The sequence below is a fragment of the Pan troglodytes genome, chromosome 21 (assembly GCF_028858775.2).
Source record: "Pan troglodytes isolate AG18354 chromosome 21, NHGRI_mPanTro3-v2.0_pri, whole genome shotgun sequence".
NCBI classification, from domain to species: domain Eukaryota; kingdom Metazoa; phylum Chordata; class Mammalia; order Primates; family Hominidae; genus Pan; species Pan troglodytes.
In genome coordinates this window covers 14,915,070-14,939,203 of record NC_072419.2, presented here as the reverse complement: position 1 = coordinate 14,939,203, position 24,134 = coordinate 14,915,070, and the positions used below count along the sequence as shown (strand labels likewise).

Below are 24,134 nucleotides of genomic sequence, written 5' to 3'. Positions count from 1 at the left end.
TAAGAAAAAAAATACAATAACTGTTCACAGAGCTATGCCCATTCATGGCAGGCAGTGATGAGCAAATTCTTCTCTCAAGCCCTCTGGTCTTACCTGAAACCAGTAATGCTTGGGCATAAATTTAAAAATCAAGCAGCATTTGAGTACAGAAGTACCAGGTGGCATAGAGAAAATGTATTAGGTGTGTGAGGAGGATTTTCTGATCTTTTAATCTCAGTGGTCTTGTCTCACCTTTAAACACCAACAAACATACTGTCTAATTAGTTAGGTTATTCCATCTTCTTGAAATCTCTATGGACATTAATTTCAGGAGTTCCGGAAAACTTTATTTCATCATTAACAAATATCTGTTAAGTGGCAAATATGTTACTATCTTAATTGCCACTTTTCACATAAGATAAATGCCATAGATAGGAATTCTTTCATCTACGAAAATACCTACTATGGGTCATGTATCACATCCAAAGGCAGTGATATAGGATTTCACTTTTTTATGGTACATTGAAGGAATTTAAGAATTTTCAGCCATTTCCCATTCAAAGATGACAAAACATAAATTTCTCAGAATAAACTGGTATACATTCCTAAGTTCCTTCCACTCTACCCAACTTGCTCACAAATTGATATTACTATATCACACATTATGGCTGGCAAATCCATTTGAGAGATGTATGTCATTTAGTTCTCCCAATAGCTCCATGATGGATACAAATATTACCTTTAGTCCCCAGGGATCATCCTGCTTGTCTCTTCATTTTTTGATGAGGAAGGTGAGATTCCTAAAAGATGGTATGACTCTACCCAGGTTATTCCATCAGCAGCAGTACCCAAATTAAAAACTAGTATCTTAGTCTATGTGTGCTACTATAACAAACAGACAGGCCAATTTATAAGCAAAGATCTGTCAGGTGGGAAATATTTATAGAAATTTATTTTCCACAGATGTGAAGGCTGGGAGGCTCAAAATCAAGGCGTAGACAGGTTCCGTGTCTGGTGAGGGATGCTCTCTGTTTCAAGGTGGCATTTCGAATGCTGTGTCCTCAGATGGGCCAAGGAGGAAGGGCAAAAAAGACTGAACCTTGAGTGAAATCTCTTTTATAAGGACCTTAATCACATTCATGAGGGAGGAGTTCTCATTGCCTAATCACCTTCAAAAGGCCACAACTTTAAATAGTATTGCATCGGCGATTAAGTTTCAACATGAATATTGGAGGGGACGCAAACTTTCAAACTATAGGAACTCGCTGCTCATAAACTGGACCGTGCCCAGTTTATTATGAGTCCTAAGGCTGAAAAGGAATTGTAATGATATACTCCATATTTTCAGAGAATATTCCCATTTCAAAATGTTTCTTTCGTTAAATTACATCCCAGTATTTTCCCCTGCTGGAACATGTATCAAATTACATGCCACATTAGTTTATGACCTAATCTCCAAAATTGAGGAAGTTCAAGTAATATATATATATATATGTGTATGTATATATACACACACACATATATATGTGTATATATATACATACACATATATATGTGTGTGTGTATATATATATACACACACATATATATATACTTCATTATTTACCAGTCTCACAGAACATTAAGAAGAATACACTGAAAAGTGAACTTAAGGCCCACAGGGAAGTAAGTAGTATCAAACATTATGATTTATGTCTTGTTACCAGTTAAAATCCAACTAGCAAGACAAATCAATACAGCAAGTATTATCATTCACAGGGAAACCAATAAACCTTCCTGGGTTCTGTCAGCTAATAAGTGCACTGGAGTTTGAATCTGGGTCTCTCTGACCCCTAACCTTGTTATTCCATTTCAAAACAGTGCTTTGGATTTTGCTTCAATGACTTCATAGTGCAGAAAAAGATACCCGCATGTTCTTAACTGAAAGTAAAATGCTCTAAAATTATTTTGATGGTTGGAAAATCTATTTAACTGTTGGCAAATCTAGACAGTTTTCTAAATAAGAACTGTAAGTCTTAGTACAACAATATTGCTGTGATAGTTCTCCGGGGGTAGGTGTTTGGCTGCAAAGATAAATATGCCTCAAGTTCATTTTTCTATAGCTAATACATAGAAGTTAGATTTTAATCAGTAGGTTTAAATGCCACAGCTACAAAAGTATAAATCTCTTAGTGACAATCTATATTAGTGCATGGAATTCTATGGTAAATAGGTAAATTATGCCTATTTAACTTGCTTTTTCCCACTACATCACATACATGTAAGTTATATATTTTATTTACTTAATAATGATGGCAAAATGCATTTAGACAAACAATGGATGTGACAATTGTGTTAGGTGCCTTACGTGCATTTTGTCATTTAGTCCTTACCGCAACTAGATGATATAAACATGGAGATTGTTCCTATAATTCAGATGAAGAAACTAAGTCTCAGAGATATGATATAACTTGCAGGATTATACAGCTTGTTATTGGTGTTGTGGCTTGGCTTTCTGACCCAAGAGCTTGTGACCTTAATAACTATACTCTTATAGGCACTTGCAATACACAAAGACACATACTGGGTGCCCTGGGGCATGCAGAAATTAGTGCTGATAATGCCAAATCAACATATTCTGCACTAAAGCCACTCTGCAAAAGCAATTGTGTATTTCTGAAATGATTCTGACTATGCAGTTTTACCCACATTGACCATTGTATTGATTATAAAGAAAAAAATCTACTTTTCTATATTAAACCAACAGCAAAATAATCATACACTGCTACTCCTTATAAAGAAGCAAATCCTAAGCTAGGCTTTGTAATGTAATGAGGGAACACTGTTAAGGGCTGACTTGTGTCCCCTCAACATTTATATGTTGAAGTATTAACCCCCAGTACTTTAGAAGGTAATAGTATTTAGCAATAGTGCTTTAAAGAGGTAATTAAGTTAAATGCATTCATGAGGGTGGGCCCTAATGCAATACAACCTGTTCCTTATTAGAAGAGGAAATTAGGAATAGAAACAGAGGGAGGACCACGTGAAGATGCGGGGAAGGCAGCCATCTGTAAGCCGAGGAGAAAGGCCTCCAAAGAAAATAACCCTGCTGGCACTTTTGTCTCAGACTTCCCGCTCCCAGAATTGTGAGAGAATAAACTTCTGTTGTTTAAGCTTTAAGCCACTTAGCCTGTGGTACTTTGCTGTGGTAACCAGAGAAGACTGATACAAGTACCGTGGCGTACTTCTCTACATTAATTATAGTGGTCAAGTTTAAGGAAAACTAGACTGAAAAGTGGTCCTTTTGACAAGCATATTTTGTAGGAAAATTCTCAATACTTTTCTGTGTAAAATCTCTATTTTCAAAAGAGAAATCATCCATTTAAGCTGGTACTCTTTTTACTTAGACGAATGGTTTTGAAACTTGGTTGAACACTGGAATCTCTTGGGAACTTTAAAGAAAATATCAGTGTTGGAGCCCCACAGCAGACATTTCAATTTAATTGATTGGGGTGTGGCCTGCGCATCAGGATTTTAAAAGCTCCCCAAGTGCTTCTCATACCTCTATATTAGAACCCATGATTGAAAACCCTGGCTTAGAGAGCAGTTCACTATGTAGAATTAATTTAAGAATTTAATATCGGATATGTCCACAAGATGGCGCATTATTGCATTTAAAAGAATTAAAATTGAGAAATGTTTCCCAAATGCAACTATGTACCATTGCATGTAGAACAAATTGGATTTACGTTGAAATTACACCAGACAGGGGCAATGATAAAAATGAGTCACAATCTTCTGAAAAGACCTGGGTTTGATTAACTCATGGTACTAATTCTGTCTTCAACAACAGGTCCACTCTGGGCCTCCGTGAGAATGTTCTAGGCTGCCAGGCTTTTCACCTACTATTACCCTTGAGCAGAACTGTGACCTTTCCCTTACCTTCTCTACAACCTCTCCAGGTCCTTTAGAACCCTTTGGCAATAAGGTAATAGGACAGATGCTGGCCATTATAAATGACATAGAATCTTGATTCAACCACACACATATGCAGTTCACTGTATTTTACAAATGGACACCACATATACTGAAAAATGTAGGCATTGCCTAAACGTGCAGATTTAACTGTTGATAGGAGATACACCAACCTCTTCCCAAATTTGGGAAATTATACCATCCCAGAAAAGACTTAACATATCTGCGATTTTTTTTAAAAGTAAAACGCTTTTAGCCATTAAAGAAAATATTCTACATTTTAATAGTAGCTTTAAAAATCTTATCTTGTGCACTATTGAATGGCCATGATGGTAAGGGGCAGGGAGAAAAGTCAGAAGAGTTTTAAATGCAAACATCTGCCAAGGGAACCATTCCTTAACCACCCCTGAACCCCTGCCAGCATCCTGATATTTCTGCTACCAAATCTCTGACTAGTTATATAAAGGTTTTTGTTTCCAAGGAAACCACTGACATCTATGGAATTTAATGAACATAAAAAAGGAACTATGCCATATAATTTACATCTAAAGATAAATGTGAATAGCTGTCAAAACCATCACACACACACACAGATCATTCAATAAGTTGTTAGCCCTATTTTGCTCCATTTAGTAAAGATGTAAATAAAAACACATTTATAGTAACAAAATGACAAAACAAAACAAAAAGCAAACCAAAAAAACTACTGAAGCATGTTAGGTAAATTAAGAAATAGTTGGAACCAAGAATAAGGGTCAAAGGTTGATCTCCTTAGCAATCAGGAGAAAAAAGGAGAAACCTTTACTTTGTTGTATAAAGAGTTTTCTTCTTCTTTCCTAAACCTCAAATATCTATACCAAATTTTATGACTGTGGCTTCACATAATGGTGAAATCTGTACAAAGTCAGGGAAACAGCTTATAATCAGCAATGGGAGACAATAAATAAAGCATTCATTTCAACTCCAGGCCTCATGGATGATTCATTGAAACCACTGTTGTATAACATCCAAATAACAGCTCATTATGAGATTTATATATTGGCATCCAGATTCTATGATGAGCTATTTGAGATTTGACAACCCTTAAATAAACGGCCTAATTTGAATATTAGCAGGAAACGGTCATGATATAGGGGAAAAAAAAGCATATACAAAAGGGTATTGTCAGTAAAGTTACAAGTGTGCCAAAGTGAAGTCTCAATAAAAAAAGAAAAGCTAGAAGGAAATTCATCATTTGACCTGAATTCACCATTTGATTTCCTCCATGAAATATTTTTTAGGCATCCAGGAAATACACTCTTCTGGTTCTTCTCCCTCCTCACTGGTTGCTCCTTCTCAGTTTCTTCCTCTTTTTTTTTTTTTTTTAAGTGGTAAAAGATACATAAGATATAATTTACCATTTTCAAGTGTACAGTTCAGTGGCATTAAGTAGATTCACACTGTTGTGCAACCATCACCACCATCCATCTCTAGAACTTTCTCATCTTCTCAAACTAAAACTCTGTACCCACTAAACTATAACCCCCCATTTTCTCCTCCCCCAGGCCCAGCAACCACCACGCAACTTTCTATCTCTATGGATTTGACTACAATAGCTACAAGCACACCTCATTTTATTGCACTTTGCTTCCTTGCGCTTTGCAGATATTGTGGGGGTTTTTTGTTGTTTGTTTTTACAAATTGAAGGTTTGTGGCATTCCTGAGTCCAGCAAGTCTGTTGGTGCCATTTTTACAAAGCATGTGTATGCTTCATGTATCAGTGTCACATTTTGGTAATTCTCACAACATTTGAATAATTAATATATCTGTTATGGTGATCTGCGATCAGTGATCTTTGATATTACCATTGTAATTGTTTTGGAACATCAGGAACTGCACCTATATAAGATGTTGAATTTAATGAATAAATGTTGTGTGTGTACTGACTGCTCCATTGGCCAGCTGTTCCCTTATCTTTCTCCCTCTCCTGGGGCCACCCTTTTCTCTCTGAGACACAACAATATTGAAATTAGGCCAGTTAATAACCTTACAATGGCCTCTAAGTGTACAAGTGAAAGGAAGAATCATGCACCTTTCACTTTAAGTCAAAAGCTAGAAAAGATTAAGCTGAGTGAGGAAGGCGTGTCAAAAGCCAAGATAGGCCAAAAGCTAGACCACTTGTGCCAAGCAGTCAGCCGCCCAGTTGTGAATGCAAAGGAAAAGTCCTTGAAGGAAATTAAAACTGCTACTCCAGTGAACACACAAATGATAAGAAAGCAAAGCAAACGTATTGCTGATAGGGAGAAAGTTTGAGCCATCTGGATAGAAGATCAAACCAGCCCCAATGTTCCCTTAAGCCAAAATCTAACCCACAGCAAGGCCCTAACTCTCTTCAGTCCTGTGACAACTGAGAGAGGCTAGAAAGCTGCAAAAGAAAAGTATGAAGCTAGCAGTGGTTGGTTCATGAGGTTTAAAGAAAGAAGCCTTCTCCATAACATACAAGTGCAAGGTGAAGCAGGAAGAGTTGATGGAGAAGCTACAGCAAATTACCCAGAAGATCTAGCTGAGATCATTGATGAAGGTGGCTACACCAAACAACAGATTTTCCATGTAGACAAAACAGCCTTCTGTTGGAAGATGATGCCATCTGGTACCTTCATATCTTGAGAGAAGTCAATGCCTGACTTCAAAGCTTCAAAGGACAGGCTGACTCTCTTGTTAGGCATTAAAGCAGTTGGTAACTTTAAGTGGAAGCCAATGCTCATTGACTGTTCTGGAAATCCTAGGGCCCTTAAGAATTATGCTAAACCTATTTCACGTGAGCTCTATAAATAGCACAACAAAATCTGATAACAGCATATCTGTTTACAGCATGGTGTACTAAATACCTTAAGCTTACTGTTGAGACCTAATGCTGAGAAAGGATTCCTTTCAAAATATTAATGCTCATTGACAATGCACCTGGCCACTCAAGAGCTCTGATGGTGATATACAAGGAGATTAATGTTGTTTTATACCAGCTAACGCATCCATTCTGTAGCCCATGGATCAATAAATTTAACTTTCAAATCTTATTATTCAAGAAATACTTTAGGTAGGGCTACACTGCCATAGACAGGGATTTTTCAGATGGATGTGGGCTAAGTAAATTTAAAACCTTAATTCACCATTCTAGATGCCATTAAGAACATTCAAGATTCATGGGAGAAGGTCAAAATGTCAACATTAAGAGGAGTTTGGAAGAAGCTGATTCCAATCCTCATGGACGACTTTGACTTCAGTGGAGAAAGTCACTGTAGTTGTGGTAGAAATTGCTAGAGGACAATAATTATTATTAGAACCTAAAGGTGTGACTGCTTTGCTGCAATCTTATAATAAAACTTGAACGGGGAGGCAGGGCCAAGATGGCCAACTAGGAGCAGCAGCCATCAGAGAGGCTCCATCAAAAAGAATCATAATAGTGTGTGAATCCTCCACCAGCAATCAAGATATCCAGGTTCTCTCATCAGAACTGACCAGGCAGCTGGCATGATCCATAGAGAGGAAGGAAGAGCAGTGTGGTGTGGTGGTCCACCTGAGAGCCACATGGGACAGGGGAGCCCTCACCCCCCAGCCAAGGGAGGCAGCGAGTGAGCGTGCTACCCAGCCGGGGAAACCATGCTTTTTCCACAGAACTGTGCAACCCATGGATCGGAAGATCCCACTCGTGAACCCACGCCACTGGGGCCTAGGGTCCCAACCCCAGAGCTGTGCAGATTCTCAACAGCCTCTCAGCTCGAATCTGCTTAAGGCTGCCAAGTTCCCAGGGGGAGGGGCCACCAGCACCACAGCTGTGGCTGCCTGCTGTCTAAGCCATTTGAACTCCTTGGAGGAGGGGCAGCAGCCAGCACTGGGACTTGTAACTGCCTGTCACGCTAAGCTCCCTGGGTGGGGAAGGACAGCATCCATCTCTACAGCTCCAGGCCATGCTTTTCCTCTCCTGGGGCCAGGGAGGCTGGGTGGCTTGGTCCCAAGAGGTTCCCCCACAGCCCAACACACCAGCTGTGGCAGACTGCAGCCAGAGTGCCTCTTCAGGCCTGACCCTGACTCATCCTTTCTCACTTGGTGGGGACTCCTTGCAGGAACTCCAACTCCAGCCAGAGGCTCAGGGAAAGAACCCTGATCTTCCTGGGCCTGAGCCCCAGGGAGAGGAGTGGCCGCAGTTTCTGTGGACCAGCAGACTTAGCCTTTCATCCTGGTAGTTCTGAGGAATCCAGGCAGCCCAGAAGAGTGGGTTTCTCCCCAGCGAAGCACATCCCCTCCACCAAGTGACAGTCAAAGTGCTTCATTAAATGGGTCCTGTTCCCTGTGCCACCCAGCTGGGTAAGACCCTCCAACGTGGTTGTCAGACACCCTATACAGGAGCGATCCTACTCGCATCAGGTTGGTGCCCCTTGAGGTCAGAGATGCCAGAAGAAGAGCAGGCACCCATCTTAGCTGTCCTCCAGCCTCCTTGAGTGACATCTCCTGGTGCGAGAGCAAATCAGATGAATAGGGCCTGAAGTGAACCCCCAGCAAACTGCAGCAGCCCTATAGAAGAGGGACCTGACCACTGAAAGAAAAACAAACAAACAGAAAGCAACAACAACAGTATCAACAACAAAAAGTCCCCACAAATACTCCATCCAAGGGTCAGCAGCCTCAAAGATCAAAACTAGACACACTCATAAAGACGAGAAAGAATCAACAAAAAAACACTGAAAACCCAAAATGCAGAGTGCCTCTTCTCCTCCAAAGGACCTCAGTGCCTCTACAGCAAGGGTGCAGAACTGGACAGAGGATGAGATGGATGAACTGACAGAAGTAGGCTTCAGAAGATGGATAATAAAAAACTCCACTGAGCTAAAGGAGCATGTTCTAATCCAATGCAAAGAAGCTAAGAACCTTGATAAAAGGTTAGAGGAGCTGCTAACTAGAAAACCAGTTTAGAGAGGAACACAAATGACCTGATGGAGCTGAAAAATACAGCACAAGAACTTTGTGAAGCATGCACAAGTATCAATAGCCGAATCAACCAAGCAGAAGAAAGGATATCAGAGTTTGAAGACCACCTTGCTGAAATAAGGCATGCAGACAAGATTAGAGAAAAAATAATGAAAAGGAACAAACAAAGCCTCCACAAGATATGGGACTATGTAAAAAGACTGAACCTACGATTGAATGGAGTACCTGACAGGGACAAGGAGAATGAAAAGAAGCTGGAAAACACACTTCAGGATATTATCCAGGAGAACTTCCCCAACCTAGCAAGACAGGCCAACATGCAAATTCAGGAAATACAGAGAACACCGCTAAGATACCCCACAAGAAGATCAACCCCAAGACACATAATTTTCAGATTCTTCCAGGTCAAAATGTAGGAAAAAATGTTAAGAGCAGCCAGAGAGAAAGGCCAGGTCACCTACAAAGGGAAGTGCACCAGACCGACAGCAGACCTCTCAGTAGAAACCCTATAAGCCAGAAGAGATTGGGGGCCAATATTCACCATTCTTAAAGAAAACACTTTTCAACCCAGAATTTCATATCCAGCCAAACTAAGCTTCATAAGCGAAGGAGAAATAAAAGCCTTTCCAGACAAGCAAATGCTGAGGGATTTAGTCCAGGCCTGACTTGCAAGAGCTCCTGAAGGAAGCACTAAATATGGAAAGGAAAACCAGCCATTGCAAAAACACACCAAAATATAAAGAGCAATGACACTATGAAGAAACTGCATCAACTAGTGTGCAAAATAACCAGATAGCATAATGATGACAGGATCAAATTCCCATGTAACCATACTAACCTTAAATATAAATGGGATAAATATTACAATTAAAAGACACAGACTGGCAAATTGGATAGAGTCAAGACCCATCGGTATGCCATATTCAGGAGACCCATCTCACATGCAAAGACACACATAGGCTCAAAATAAAGTGATGGAGGAAAATTTACCAAGCAAATGGGAGCCAAAAGAAAAAAGAAAAGCAGGGGTTGCATTCCTAGTCTCTGACAAAACAGACTTTAAACCAACAAAGACAAAAAAAGGGCATTACATAATGGTAAAGGGATCAATTCAACAAGAAGAGCTAAATATCCTAAATATATATGCACCCAATACAGGAGCATCCAGGTTCATAAAACATGTTCTTAGAGACCTACAAAGAGACGCAGATTCCCATGCAATACTTGTTGGAGACTTTAACATCCCACTGTCAATATTAGACAGATCAATGAGACAGAAAATTAACAAGTATATTCAGGACTTGAACTCAGCTCTGGATCAATTGGACCTAACAGATATCTACAGAACTCTCCAACCCAAATCAACAGAATATACATTCTTCTCAGTATCACATGGCATTTACTCTAAAATCAACTACATAATTGGAAGTAAAACACTCCTCAGCAAATGCAAAAGTACTGAAATCATAACAGTCTGTCAGACCACAGTGCAATCAAATTAGAACTCAGGATTAAGAAACTCACTCAAGGCCAGGTGTGGTGGCTCATGCCTGTAATCCCAGCACTTTGGGAGGCCGAGGTGGGCTGGTCATGAGGTCAGGAGATCGAGACCATCCTGGCTAACATGGTGAAACCCTGTCTCTACTAAAAATACAAAAATTAGCCAGGCATGGTGGCAGGTGCCTGTAGTCACAGCTCCTCAGGAGGCTGAGGCAGGAGAATGGTGTGAACCCGGGAGGTGGAGCGCAAGAGTGAACTGAGATTGTGACCCACTGTACTCCAGCCTGGGTGGCAGAGTGAGACTGTGTCTCAAAAAAAAAAAAAAAAGACACTTTGAGAGGCCAAGATGGGTGGATTATGAGGTCAGGAGATCGAGACCATCCTGGCTAACATGGTGAAACCCCATCTCTACTAAAAATACAAAAAAATTAGCCAGGTGTGGTGGTGGGCACCTGTAGTCCCAGCTACTCGGGAGGCTGAGGGAGGAGAATGGCGTGAACCCGGGAGGCGGAGCTTGCAGAGAGCCGAGATCACACCACTGCATTTCAGCCTGGGCGACAGAGCAAGACTCCATCTCAAAAAAAAAAAAAAAAAAAAAAGAAACTCACTCAAAACCACACAATTACATGGAAATTGAACAACCTGCTCCTGAATGACTCCTGGGTAAATAATGAAATTAAGGCAGAAATCAAGAAGTTCTTTGAAACCAATGAGAACAAAGAGACAACGTGTATCAGAATCTCTGGGACACAGCTAGAGCAGTGTTAAGAGGGAAATTTATAGCACTAAGTACCCACATCAGAAAGCTAGAAAGATCTCAAACTGATACCCTAACATCACAATTAAAAGAGTTAGAGAAGCAAGGCAAACTAATCCAAAAGCTAGCAGAAGACAAGACATAACTAAGATCAGGGCAGACCTGAAGGAGATAAGAGACATGAAAAACCCTCCAAAAAAATCAATGAATCCAGGAGCTTCTTTTTTTTTTCCCGAAAAAATTAACAAAATAGATAGACTGCTGGCTAGACTAATAAAGAAGAAAAGAGAGAAGAATCAAATGGACACACTAAAAAATGATAAAGGGGATATCACCACTGACCCCATAGAAATACAAACTACCATCAGAGAATACTATAAACACCTCTATGCAAATAAACTAGAAAATCTAGAAGAAATGAATAAATTCCTGGACACATACAACCTCCCAAGACTAAATCAGGAAGAAGTCAAATCCATGAATAGACCAATAACAAGTTCTGAAATTGAGGCAGTAATTAATAGCCTACCAACCAAAAAAAGCACAGGACGAGATGGATTCATAGCTGAATTCTACCAGAGGTACAAAGAGGAGCTGGTACCATTCCTTCTGAAACTATTCCAAACAAATGAAAAGGAGGGACTCCTCCCTAACTCATTTCATGAAGCCAGCATCATCCTGTTACCAAAACCTGGCAGAGACACAACAACAACAAAAAAAACTTCAGGCCAATATCCCTGATGAACATTGATGCAAAAATCCTCGATAAAATACTGCAAACTAAATCCAGCAGCACATCAAAAAATTTATCCACTACGATCAAGCCAGCTTCATCCCTGGTATGCAAGGCTGGTTCAACATATGCAAATCAATATATGTAATCCATCACATAAACAGAACCAAGATAAAAACCATGTGATTATCTCAATAGATGCAGAAAAGGCCTTTGATAAAATTCAACATCACTTCATGCTAAAAACTCTCAATAAACTAGGCATTGATAGAGCATATCTCAAAATAATAAGAGCTATTTATGACAAAGCCATAGCCAATATTGTATTGAATGGGAAAAAACTGGAAGCATTCTCTTTGAAAACCAATACAAGACAAGGATGGCCTCTCTCACCACTCCTATTCAACCTAGTATTGGAAGTTCTGACCAGGGCAATCAGGCAAGAGAAAGAAATAAAGGGTATTCAAATAGGAAGAGAGAAGTCAACTTGTCTTTGTCTGCAGGCAACATGATTCTATATTTAGAAAACCACATCATCTCAACCCAAATATTCCTTAAGCTGATAAGCAACTTTAGCCAAGTCTCAGGATACAAAACCAATGTGCAAATATCACAAGCATTCCTTTACACCAACAATAGACAAGCAGAGAGCCAAATCATGAATGAACTCCCATTCACAACTGCTACAAAGAGCATAAAATACCTAGGAATACAGCTAACGAGGGATGCGAAGGATCTTGTCAAGAACTACAAACCACTGCTCAAGGAAATAAGAGAGGACCCAAACAAATGGAAAAAGATTCCATCATCATGGATAGGAGGAATCAATATCATGAAAATGTCCATACTGCCCAAAATAATTTATAGATTCAATGCTATTCCCATGAAACTATCATTGACATTCTTCACAGAATTAGAAAAAACTACTTTAAATTTCATATGGAATCAAAGAAGACCTTGTATAGCCAAGACAATCCTGAGCAAAAAGAACAAAGCTGGAGGCATCACACTAGCTGACTTCAAACTATACTACAATACTACAGTAACCGAAACAGCATGGTACTGGTACCAAAACAGACATACAGAACCAATGGAATAGAACACCACACACCTACAACCATCTGATCTTCAACAAACCTGACAAAAACAAACAATGGGGAAAGGATCTCCTATTAAATAAATGGTGCTGGGAAAACTGGCTAGCCATGTGCAGGCAACTGAAACTTGATCCCTTCCTCCCACCTTATACAAAAATTAACTCAAGATGGATTAAAGACTTAAATGTAAAACCCAAAACCATAAAAATCCCTGGAAGAAAATCTAGGCGATGCCATTCAGGACATAGGTATGTGCAAAGACTTCATGACAAATATGCCAAAAGCAATTGCAACAAAAGCCAAGTTTGACAAATGGGATCTAACTAAACTAAAGAGCTTCTGTACAGCAAAAGAAACTATCATCAGAGTGAACAAGCAACCTACAGAATGGGAGAAAATGTTTGCAATCAACCGATCTGACAAAGGTCTAATATCCAGAATTTACAAGGAACTTAAACAAATTTACAAGAAAAAAAAAAACAAAACAAATACCACCATCAAAAAGTGGGCAAAGCATATGAATAGACACTTCCCAAAAGAAGACATTTATGCAGCCAAGAAACATATGAAAAAAAGCTCAACATCACTGATCATTAGAGAAATGCAAATCAAAACCACAGTAAGATTCCATCTCATGCCAGTCAGAATAGTGATTATTAAAAAGTCAAGAAACAATAGATGCTGGTGAGGCTGTGGAGAAATAGGAATGCTTTTATACTATTGGTGGGAATGTAAATTGGATCAACCATTGTGGAAGACAGTATGGTGATTCCTCATGGATCTAGAACCAGAAACACCATTTGATCCAGCAATTCCATTACTGGGTATACAGCCAGAGGAATATAAGTCATTCTATTATAAAGACGCATGCACACATATGTTTATTGCAGCACTACTTACAATAGCAAAGTTAGGGAACCAACCCAAACACCCATCAATGATAGACTGGATAAAGAAAATGTGGTACATATAAATCATGGAATACTATGCAGCCATAAAAAGTAATGAGATAATGTCTTTTGCAGGGACATGGATGAAGTTGGAAGCCATTATCCTCAGCAAACTAACACAGGAACAGAAAATCAAACACTGCATGTTCTCACTCATAAGTGGGAGTTGAACAATGAGAACATGTGGACACAGGGAGGGGAATGTCACAAACCAGGGCCTGTTGGGGGGTGGGGGAGGTGAGAGGAGAGAACTTACAGGACGAGTCAATAGACATAGCAAACCACCATGGCATGCGTATACCTGTGTAACAAACCTGCATGTTCTGCACATGTATCCGAGAAATTAAAGCAAAATTAAAAACATAAAACAAAATAAGAAGTAAAAATAAATAAATAAAACTTGAACAGACAAGGGGTTACTTTTATGAATGAGCAAAGAAAGTGGTTTCTTGAAATGGAATCTACTCCTGGTGAAGATACACTGAACAGTGTTGAAACAACAACAAAAGATTTAGAATATTATATAAACTTAGTTGCTAAAACAGAAGCAGGGTTTGAGAGGATGGATTCCAGTTTTGAAAGTAGTTCTACTGTGGGTAAAATATCAAACAGGATTTCATGTTACAGAAAAATCTTTCATGCAATGAAGAGTCAACTGATGTTGGAAACTTCACTGTTGTCTTACTTTAAGGAATTGTCACCACTACCCTAATCTTCAGCAATCACTACCCTGAACGGCCAGCAGCCTTTGATATCGAGGCAAGACCCTCTGTGACTTGCTGAAGACTCAGATGATCATTAGCATGTTTTAGCAATAAAATATTTTTTATTTAATTTAATTGTAAAATTATGTCTAAAAATAACTGATTTTAAGACATAAAGCTATTGTGCATGTAATGGACTACAATATAGTGTAATCATAACTTTTACATGCAGTGGGAAACCAAAAAATGTGTATTACTTATGTCTTTTCAATATTCACTGTATTGCGTTGTTCTGGAACCAAATCTGCAATGCTGCTGCGGTATGCCTGTACCTCATATAAGAACAGAGTCTTACTATATTTGTCCTTTTATGTCTGGCTTATTTCACTCAGCATAATGTCTTCAAGGTTCCCTCAGGTTGTAGCATGTGTCAAAATTTCATTCTGTTTTAGGGCTAAACAATATTCCATTGTAAGTGTATGCGACATTTTGTATATCCACTCATCCATCGATGGACGTTGATACACAAGTGTCTGTTCAAGTTCCTGCCTTCTATTCTTTTAGGTATATACCATTCTCAGTCTCTTTTGCTGTTTCCTCCAAGTCTCCTCAAAGTCTAAATGCTGGCAATCCCATGTCTCAGATCTCAAACCTCTTTCTTTTACACCTACATTCCTTAAGAGACCTCACCCAGGATTTGAGTCTCAAATGCCCACATTTATATCTCCAGGGCCAACATCTTCCCTGAACCCCAGACTTGTGTCTAACTGTCCTGACATTATCAGGTAAAAGTCTAGCAGGCATCTCAACATTTAAATATCCAGAACCAAATTCTGGATTTTTTTCTGTTTAAATATGCTCTTCCTTCCTTCTTATCTGAGGACATGGCAACCCAATTCTCCCAATTTTCTGGGCCAAAACACTAATAGTTGTTCTAGAATCTTTTCTTTTGCTCATACTTCACATCCAATACATTATCAAACCCTGTGTCTCTATCTTAAAACATATTCAGATTATGTCATTTTGTTCACCACCTCTCCAGCTACCACCTCAGGCAAAGTTATCATCATCACCCCAGGATATCTGCAGCAGCCATTTAGTTGGTCTGCTTGCTTCTCTCTTTTGTAGTTTACTCCCAACAGCCACCAGTGGAACTTTCAAAAGCTCAGATCCTGTCACTTCTGTGCTCAGAACTTTCAGAAGCCTTCCCTCTTCCATCAGAAGAAAAGCCCAAGTTATTTTCATGGCCTAAAAGGTCTGAACTCTACTGTAGCCACATTGGCCTTCCCCTATTCCTGAAATATGCTTTGCTCTTGCTGTATCCCCAGCAAAGAGGAATGCTCTCCCTCACTAAGTTCATGTCTCTACTCATATAACTGCCTCCTATCAAGAGACCTGTCCCCACTATGGCTCTGTAAAGCAGCAGACCCCTTCCCAGCACTCATTTTCTCAGGTCTCTGATCCCACTTTATGCTTCTCAGTGGGACTTATCTGTTATCTGTTTCCCCTACCCCATGAGGTGCTGGAACCTGCTGATAGGTCTACTGGACATGGTGTGTATTGCCTTCCAACTCTTCATTCAATGACATCAGGTTGGTAGCTTGAAATTTGCCTCCATGGAAATAGTTACCCAAAGGAAGTCAGCCAACACAGCAAATCAGGGATTTCTCTTTCTTTTTCTTTTTCTTTTTTTTTTTTTTTGAGATGGAGTCTCGCTCTGTCGCCCAGGCTGGAGGGCAGTGGTGTGATCTCGGCTCACTGCAATCTCTGCCTCCCAGGTTCATGTCATTCTCCTGCCTCAGCCTCCTGAGTAGCTGGGACTACAGGCGCCTGCCACCATGCCCAGCTAATTTTTTGTATTTTTAGTAGAGACGGGGTTTCACTGTGTTAGCCAGGATGGTCTCGATCTCCTGACCTCGTGATCCGCCCGCCTCAGCCACCCAAAGTGCTGGGATTACAGGCATGAGCCACTGCGCCCGGCTGATTTCTTTTCTTTTTTTAAGACCCAGTTTAAAACTACCACCACTTTCTCACTCTTAAATAAAATGCTATATGACAGCATAGCTGTTTGTCTTTTTTGTTCATTGCTGTTTTCCAGCACCTGTAACAGTACCTGGCAGAAAGAGTCACTCAATGACTTCTGTCATTGAATATCAATGAATCAATGAATCAATAAAGAATGAAGTAAAAAAGCTATCATGTTTATGTAGAGATTAGGAAAGAAAAGCCTAATCAATTTTTAAAATTTGATTTTACTCTAATCTACCATATGTGATTCTGGTGATACTACATACAACCTAGAATTTAATTGCGGCCTAGATATTTACAAAGAATCTACATTAAAATTAATACTACATATCTGAAATAACTGCCCTTTACCAATAGAATAAACTAGTTGTCAGATCAGCATGACAAGCAGTTTATTTTGTGTAACTATAAAAATATTTTTCAATGACATTGCTGCATGCATTCTTGAGAGCTGGAAGTTGGCAGCACACAGTTTTCATGTACTAAAGTTGGGAGAGCCTCTGTGACCGTGAGGTCGCTCCCTGTGGTGTCCAAAAGCAATCCTAGAATGCTTTTGAGAAGCCACACATAAAGAAGCTTGACACAAGTCTTTAATCCTTTTTGTTGGCATAGTACCTTACCTTGGCTAGAGTGTGACCTTTTTTTTTTTTTTTTTTTTTTTTGTTCACTTGGTTTGCATGATGAAGGAGGTAAGAAGTTTCAGGTTATGTAAACTTATTCAATATCAGTTTTACAATCTGTAAGGTGGAAAGTCATGGGTGTTTAACTTCTCAATTTAAAAGCTGGAATCAAGGGCTAACGGAACTTACATACCTAAAACCATGTATCCCATGCCCCATTTCATAGATGAGGAAGTAGAGATGCCGGCAGACAGCACAACTTCCTTACGCCTGTTAATGGCAAAGCTGGCACTTGAACCCACATCTCCACTTTCCCCACTTTTCCATACCCCTAAGCACTCAATACATGCTGAGAATCATGAGGCTGAAGAAATGATCTCGTTCAGCATCATTTTTAAAACTTCTCCGATATGTATTGCCCACAGTAAAAATTACACTTTATGCTGTGACTCAGAACATACAGTCACATACATGAAAAAAGTTTCAAAAAACAACTTTTTCTGTACAAGACAAGATTATTTTCCACTCTTATCAAGTTTATTTTATTTTATGAAAGCTGCACATGAGCCACTGAATGGATCTGATGGGTCAGGAACTACTAATAGATCAGAGGCCGCAGTGATAAACACTCTTTTTAAAAGCAAAGATCTTTTTGAAGTGACGACCCAGAAAGTACATGTACATAGCACAGACAAGATATATATACCACAGCATCTTGCCCTTACGTGTGCTCTACAAACCTGGGAGGGCCGGAAGGAGGGAGAGAGAGAGCAAGAAAAAAAGTAAGCACCTTTTAGATTTCAAAGGATACAGTGTTTTTCTTTTGGTTATTACATTTGGATAAAGATCTCCCAAGTTCTCTCTAATGTGAAATTTTAAAACTGGCAACTTGAACAAAGGTTATATACAGAAAAGAAGATCTGGAATTTCATGTATTGTGTTGGGGGCTGACATTTAAATTCATAAACAGGGTAACACATGGAAGCTTTTCCATTTCCTGTAAATGTTATTTCAAATCACTGCAGGCACAAAAACAGTTCATTTTCAACCAGATCTTGAATTTTTATGTAATGAGATGCTGTAAAAAACAAAAATAATATGAATATAGAGATAAATATTTGTGGGGTGCCTGGGTATTTTGATAAATATCTGCTTCACAAATGTTCTTCCTTCCTTTATGGTCTATAAGCCCCCGCAGAAAGTCTTGCACTCAATCTGTCCTTTTGTTACATTGCCTTTCTGTCCCCAGTTTCCAAGCTTTCTTCACTTTATCCTGATATCTTTATACTTTTAATCTACTCTAAGTCCTGTTGCTGCTTTTGTTCTAACCAACTCAATGGTCTAGTTTTCCTCTTGCAGGCCCTACACCTTCTTCTACAAGGTAGTTATACTGTAATCCTGATACAATTCTCTGATAGGCAGCTAGTCTCTCCTTTGGGCCACCCCATATGACACTGTTAGGTGGGGAGGCCAGGAGCTGCCAAGGGTGGTGTGCAGAGGGGAACCTGAAGATGGAAAAGGACCCGGTATTAGTCCGTTCTCACACTGCTATAAAGAACTTCCCAAGATGGTAGTTTATAAAACAAAGAGGTTTAACTGACTCACAGTTTTGCATGGCTGGGGAGGCCTCAGGAAACTTACAATCATGCTGGAAGACGACGGGAGGCAGGCATCTTCTTCACAAGGAAGCAGGAGAGAGCGAACTCAGGAGGAACTACCAAACACTTATAAAACCATCAGATCTCGTGAGAACTCACTCACTTTCACGAGAACAGCATGGGAACTGCCCCCATGATTCAAGTACCTCCACCTGGTCTCTCCCTCGACACATGGGGATGATGGGAATTACAATTCAAGATGAGATTTTGGGTGGGGACACAGCCAAGCCATATCAGAACCCCTACCAGAACCTTGGATGGCATACTGATGAAAAAAAGAGGCACCTAGTCCTTGGTGACATTAACTGAGCAGTGGAATGAAACTTCACCTGAACCTGGCAATTCCGCTGAAATTTTCAATACATTCCAGTCATTTTCAATAAATTATATTTTTATTTGTCCAATTTGAGCTGAGGTTTTCTCTGGAAATTTGAAGATTTTAAACTGATAGTAATAGCAACTTCTTTCTTGCCTGTCAATCCACAACCCCCTTTGAGATAAGCCCCTCCTCTGATCCCTCTTGCTGACATAAACATTTCCAAATTAAGTGAGTGAAATGAAAAGTGGCTTTCTACAGTTCTGACTTGAATTTTTTAGTGATAACAAAAACAACAATGTTACTACCAACAATATTGGCTAATATTTAGTAAGTACTTATTATACACCAAGAATAAGTTAAGGCAGTGGTGCTCAAATTTTGCTGCAAATTTGTTTTTCAAATCCATCATGCCCACACCACACCTGTATCAATTTGATTCCTATGGTACCAGCATTTCTGGAGGCGGAAAACACACATCAGCATTTTTGAAAGTTTCCCAGGTAATTCCATGAGCAATTAAATTTGAGAACTCCTGTGCTAAAGGTTTCCTAATGAATTATTTCATTTAATCCTTATAGCAACCATTTCAAGTACTTCTTATTATCATTATCATCACCATTTAGCCAACAAGGAAGAAGCTGGAGTCTCAGGAAAGCCACACAGGTAATGTTTAATAGAACCAGGCTTTGAAAATATTAAAGGAGAGTGAGGTTCTTGAACATCAGCAATAAATAGGAGGGAAAAAAAGGAAGCCAGGAGCATAGATAATTCAAAGAGGAAGTAATCAGTCCCTCCAAGAAAGAGCTGATGGAGAAAAGCTGACGAAGTCAGAGTATTCTAAGTATTAAAAATCCATCCTCACGAGAAGCATTTGAGGATCTAACAGTGGTTTATCAGCTGAGCACAGTACAGGCCCTACTGCTGTTCATTTGTCACTGTTCAGTAGACATTTATCAAACCACATCCATAAACGAAACACTTAACTGATAAGCAAGCTGTGTACCGCAATAAAAGAGACAGATTCAAGCCTGAAAGAAACCCTCCATGTGGCAGCAGAATTCACTTTGACTCCCAATGCCTGGGGACAAACGGGGCTCTGATGCAGTGTCGGCAACTCTCTTTAAAACTAATATCGATATTGAAATTGCAAGTTAGGCCAATAAACTTAGGTTCAAAGATAAATTTCATAGCTACATTATCAATATAGTTCTTGGAACTAACAGGCTTATATGAAATTTGGCTGAAATGTTGTTGGGGGAAGAAGAAAAAATATTCTTTCCTATACTAAAAACTGTGAGCAATTTTGAATCATCAACAAAGCATTAATTATAGTAAGTCTGATACAAAACTGAGAGGCTAAACTATTGAAATTCCATGTTACTAAGGAGATAAATGTAAATAACAGATTAGTTTCACATGAAACACTTATATAAGCCTTCTTGAATACAGTTCTAATTTTTCTTTCAAAAATCTTTGTTTTTTACATTTTACCATAGATCATTTTAACCCTTTCAGCAAATAAAATAAAAAGTAAAAAATTTAAAAACCCAGCAGCCGTGTGTTTGCTGTGTCATAGAGTATGCTGGCACCTACTGCCTTTTTACGCCTCTGAAGAATAATTATTCCAGGTGATTTTTTTTTCTTGCATCTCCAAAGCAACAGATCATTTTAATGTCAGAGAAAGAATTTTGACTTTTAAAAGATAAAACAAAAGTTGTGGGAAGACTCTCAAATAGAAAATAGCTAGTTTTATATCAAGTATGGAAAGACGCATTGAGCTCCTAAATGGCAACTGTACTTCTGTGTTTGCCAATACCCTCTCTGCCAGAAATGAAGTATGTAAAGTACTAAATTTTAAATAAAATGAAGAATAGCTTTTAACTTTGATGGCAAGACAACATATCCTGCTACTATATCCTACCAGATCATCTAAGCTTAAAAAATTATGTTCTTCATCCAATATTTAAAAATTATCTTCAAAAAATAAACAGACTGCAAACACTTCTTTGAATATTTCTTCAGTAAGTTTTTCAAACCAAAACAAATGACACTGCACACAATTCATCCCAAAGTATGCTGATCTTTACTAGTAACATTTGCAGAATTAAGACTATACACCTTTTGGCATTGTGGATGGAATCATTTCAATTGCAGAGCATTTCAGCTATATGGGAGTTCTATTCATCATGTCTAACGGTTAGTTCCCATATGTTTACGAGGTTCAAAGGTTTTTTCAAATAATTTCAAGTACTTTTTAATCATTTAAAATTACCCAGTAACTTGGGCATTGTTGTCGTTGTCTTTTTTTTTCAAACAAAGGCAAAATTAGAGGAGATAAAGCAAGCCCCTCTGTCCAAGAGCCCACATATTTGTTCATTGTTTCCGTCTTTTAATAAAAGTGAAAGTGTTTAGGGCATACTGGCTATTGTGTTTTACAACATCTATAACATAGAAACTTTTAATTGGGGCAATTAATTGATATTGTGACACAGCCAAACAATCAAGGCAGCATCTGGTGCATGCACAACACTCAACCTCCTACCTTGGGAGCTTTGGCGTGTCTCCCACATCTGGCATCTTTGACAAGGCTGAGATCCAGTAGCTCTGTCTCCTGGAAGGCAAAAACGTGAAATCATTAAGCAACGACACAGACCTTTCCTCTTTGTTTTATGTCATTGACATCACTTAAAAAAATTATCTTGAGACTTGACTGAAGACTTCTCTGCAGTTGGGATATTTCTTTCCTCTTATATCACTTCTCAATTGAATTAGGTTGGAAACAAAAGACAGCTAACTGCTAACTGCTCAGTTATACATTTTGAAAGCAAAAAGTGTGTGGTTATGTCCCCAGTCTATCCTACAAGCCATTCCTAAATCATGATGAATCAGGTCTTCTTGTTCTTACTTTTGAATATAATCCTGGGAGTCACTGAGCACAGGTGAGGGTATGAGGGTATGTCGGTAGAGAGAAAGATTAGGGAGGAGGACGGAGTGGGATGCTCCCATCGGCTCACATACATACCCAGCTTATCTGGCCAAGGCAGAGATACGAATCTGCCTCTGACAGCCCCCAGCCTTTTGCACACATACCTCATGCCCTGATCTTTTCACTTAATCGTTACCCATCATTGAACACCTGTAATACACAAGTTACTCTAGGGAATAAGGCATAGAAGATATGATTGCTTTCCTGGATGGACCTGTCATCTAATAGGAGTGTAAAGAAATGTATATGTGTAAGACAAGGGGGAATGTGTTAATGCCAATTTTAAAGTTGACTACTATGGTTGGGGGGCAGCAAAGAAAACACAGTTTTTTCCCTAGGGGTTCAGAGAAAAGTTTATGAGAAATCATTAAGCTTGGAAAAAAAGAAGTTGGGGAGGGGTTCCTCCCAGTTGGAGGGGAAAATATGAGCAAATGCCTAGATGAGAAAGGCCCAGAGGTTTTGGCTGAACCTTGAGGTGTTCGTGGCCTTTAGACACTTAGAGACAGAGAACATTGCGGGGAAAGGAGGTAGGGAGAAGGATAGAGAAGCATCCAGGAGGGAAGAACTGCAAAGGTGCAGGTACAGTGGTATTGTAGAAGGATGGAAGCGGATTCACGTGGGAGGACATTCAATATTCCATTGGCTAGACCACAGAACACGTGACAAGAAGTCATGAGAGATGACATCAGAAAGGAATATGGCCAAAGAATGGAAACCCTAAATGTCTGGCTAAGGAGACTGAGCCATGAGGTTTGTGACACACACAGGTTGCTGCATTAGACAGTGGACTCTACCACCAGCCAGGTAGGACTGTGGTGCAGTGAGCAGTTGTCTTAAAGTGACTCCAGATGTCCTAACTATGATTCCTGGGCAATGAGCAAGTTGGATGGAGCATCGAATCCCCTTCTCCCAGAAGGAGGCACTGCATCCTAATTCAGCTGCCAATAGAACCTCTGGATAGGAGTGGCTGTAACTTCTTATAGGCCAAGCTCCCTAAGAACCAGCACCTTTTGCTCTTAGTCAGCTTCTTCAAACAGCTGCTGCCAGTTCCAAATGTCTGGTGCAAACTGGTCTGATTATTTTTCTGCACCTAAGATTGCCTTGTAGTAAGGGCCAAATTAAAGGTGAAGTCTCACTCCTCGAATGCAAACCCACACAGAAGGTCCAGCAGAACTCCTGATACACCTCTCTGTGAGATGAAGGGTGGACAGGAAACAGTGGGTCTCTGCTCTTGCTCACTCTGACCTTGTAAGTTTCATTTTCCCCATTTTAGAGGGTTCCTTAGCCCATTTCATGCTGTGTCTGACCCTGTGGAAATTCTCCCAAACCCCTGGGGTGTGACAGGTGGCAACCCAGCAAGGAATTTGCAATACAGAGTGACTGGTGCCACAGTTCCCCGAAGGCCACACCATCCACAATATTGGAGGTTACCTTATGAGTGTTAGAAAACAATGGTCTCAACCATGTTCAATGCTTCACTTCAGAAAATGCACATTATAGAACCCTCTGTGAAGAAACGGTGGAAAAACCAGACATGAGTAAGTTAAGCATATGTCCAGGTTTCTTCATCTCTACAGCAATGACAACCAAAATATTTGCTGGAAGAGGAGAAACAGTAAGGGAATCAAGCTTGAAGAAGTTTAATCTAGAAGATGGGAAATAAGTGGAGATCTGAGAGATGAAAGATGAGAGACAAAATGAAGGTAAGTAATTGGAAGAAAGAGGAGAGAGATGGCAATGGAGGAACTGACTGAAGGAAAGAGGGAAGTCATAAAACACGCTGCAGTTTCCACCTTTCCTACACTGAGACTCAGAAGGTTGGGCAAAATGATTGCGCATTCTGGAGATGTTGGTTTGAGGGGTTTATCCAAGTGAAAATGCCAGTAA

At 39.6% G+C, this 24,134-nt stretch overlaps 1 protein-coding gene across 4 annotated transcripts in view; it reads right to left on the bottom strand.

Annotated features, from left to right (window-relative positions):
• PLCB1 (phospholipase C beta 1) overlaps positions 1-24,134 on the bottom strand; it is a 752,222-nt gene that overhangs the window by 491,123 nt on the left and 236,965 nt on the right. For all 4 annotated transcript variants that reach the window (XM_016937425.4, XM_016937426.4, XM_063803337.1 and 1 more), the window contains exon 3: positions 21,804-21,872. In XM_016937425.4, coding sequence (XP_016792914.1) covers positions 21,804-21,872 — 69 coding nt within the window. The remainder of the gene's footprint in view (positions 1-21,803; positions 21,873-24,134) is intronic.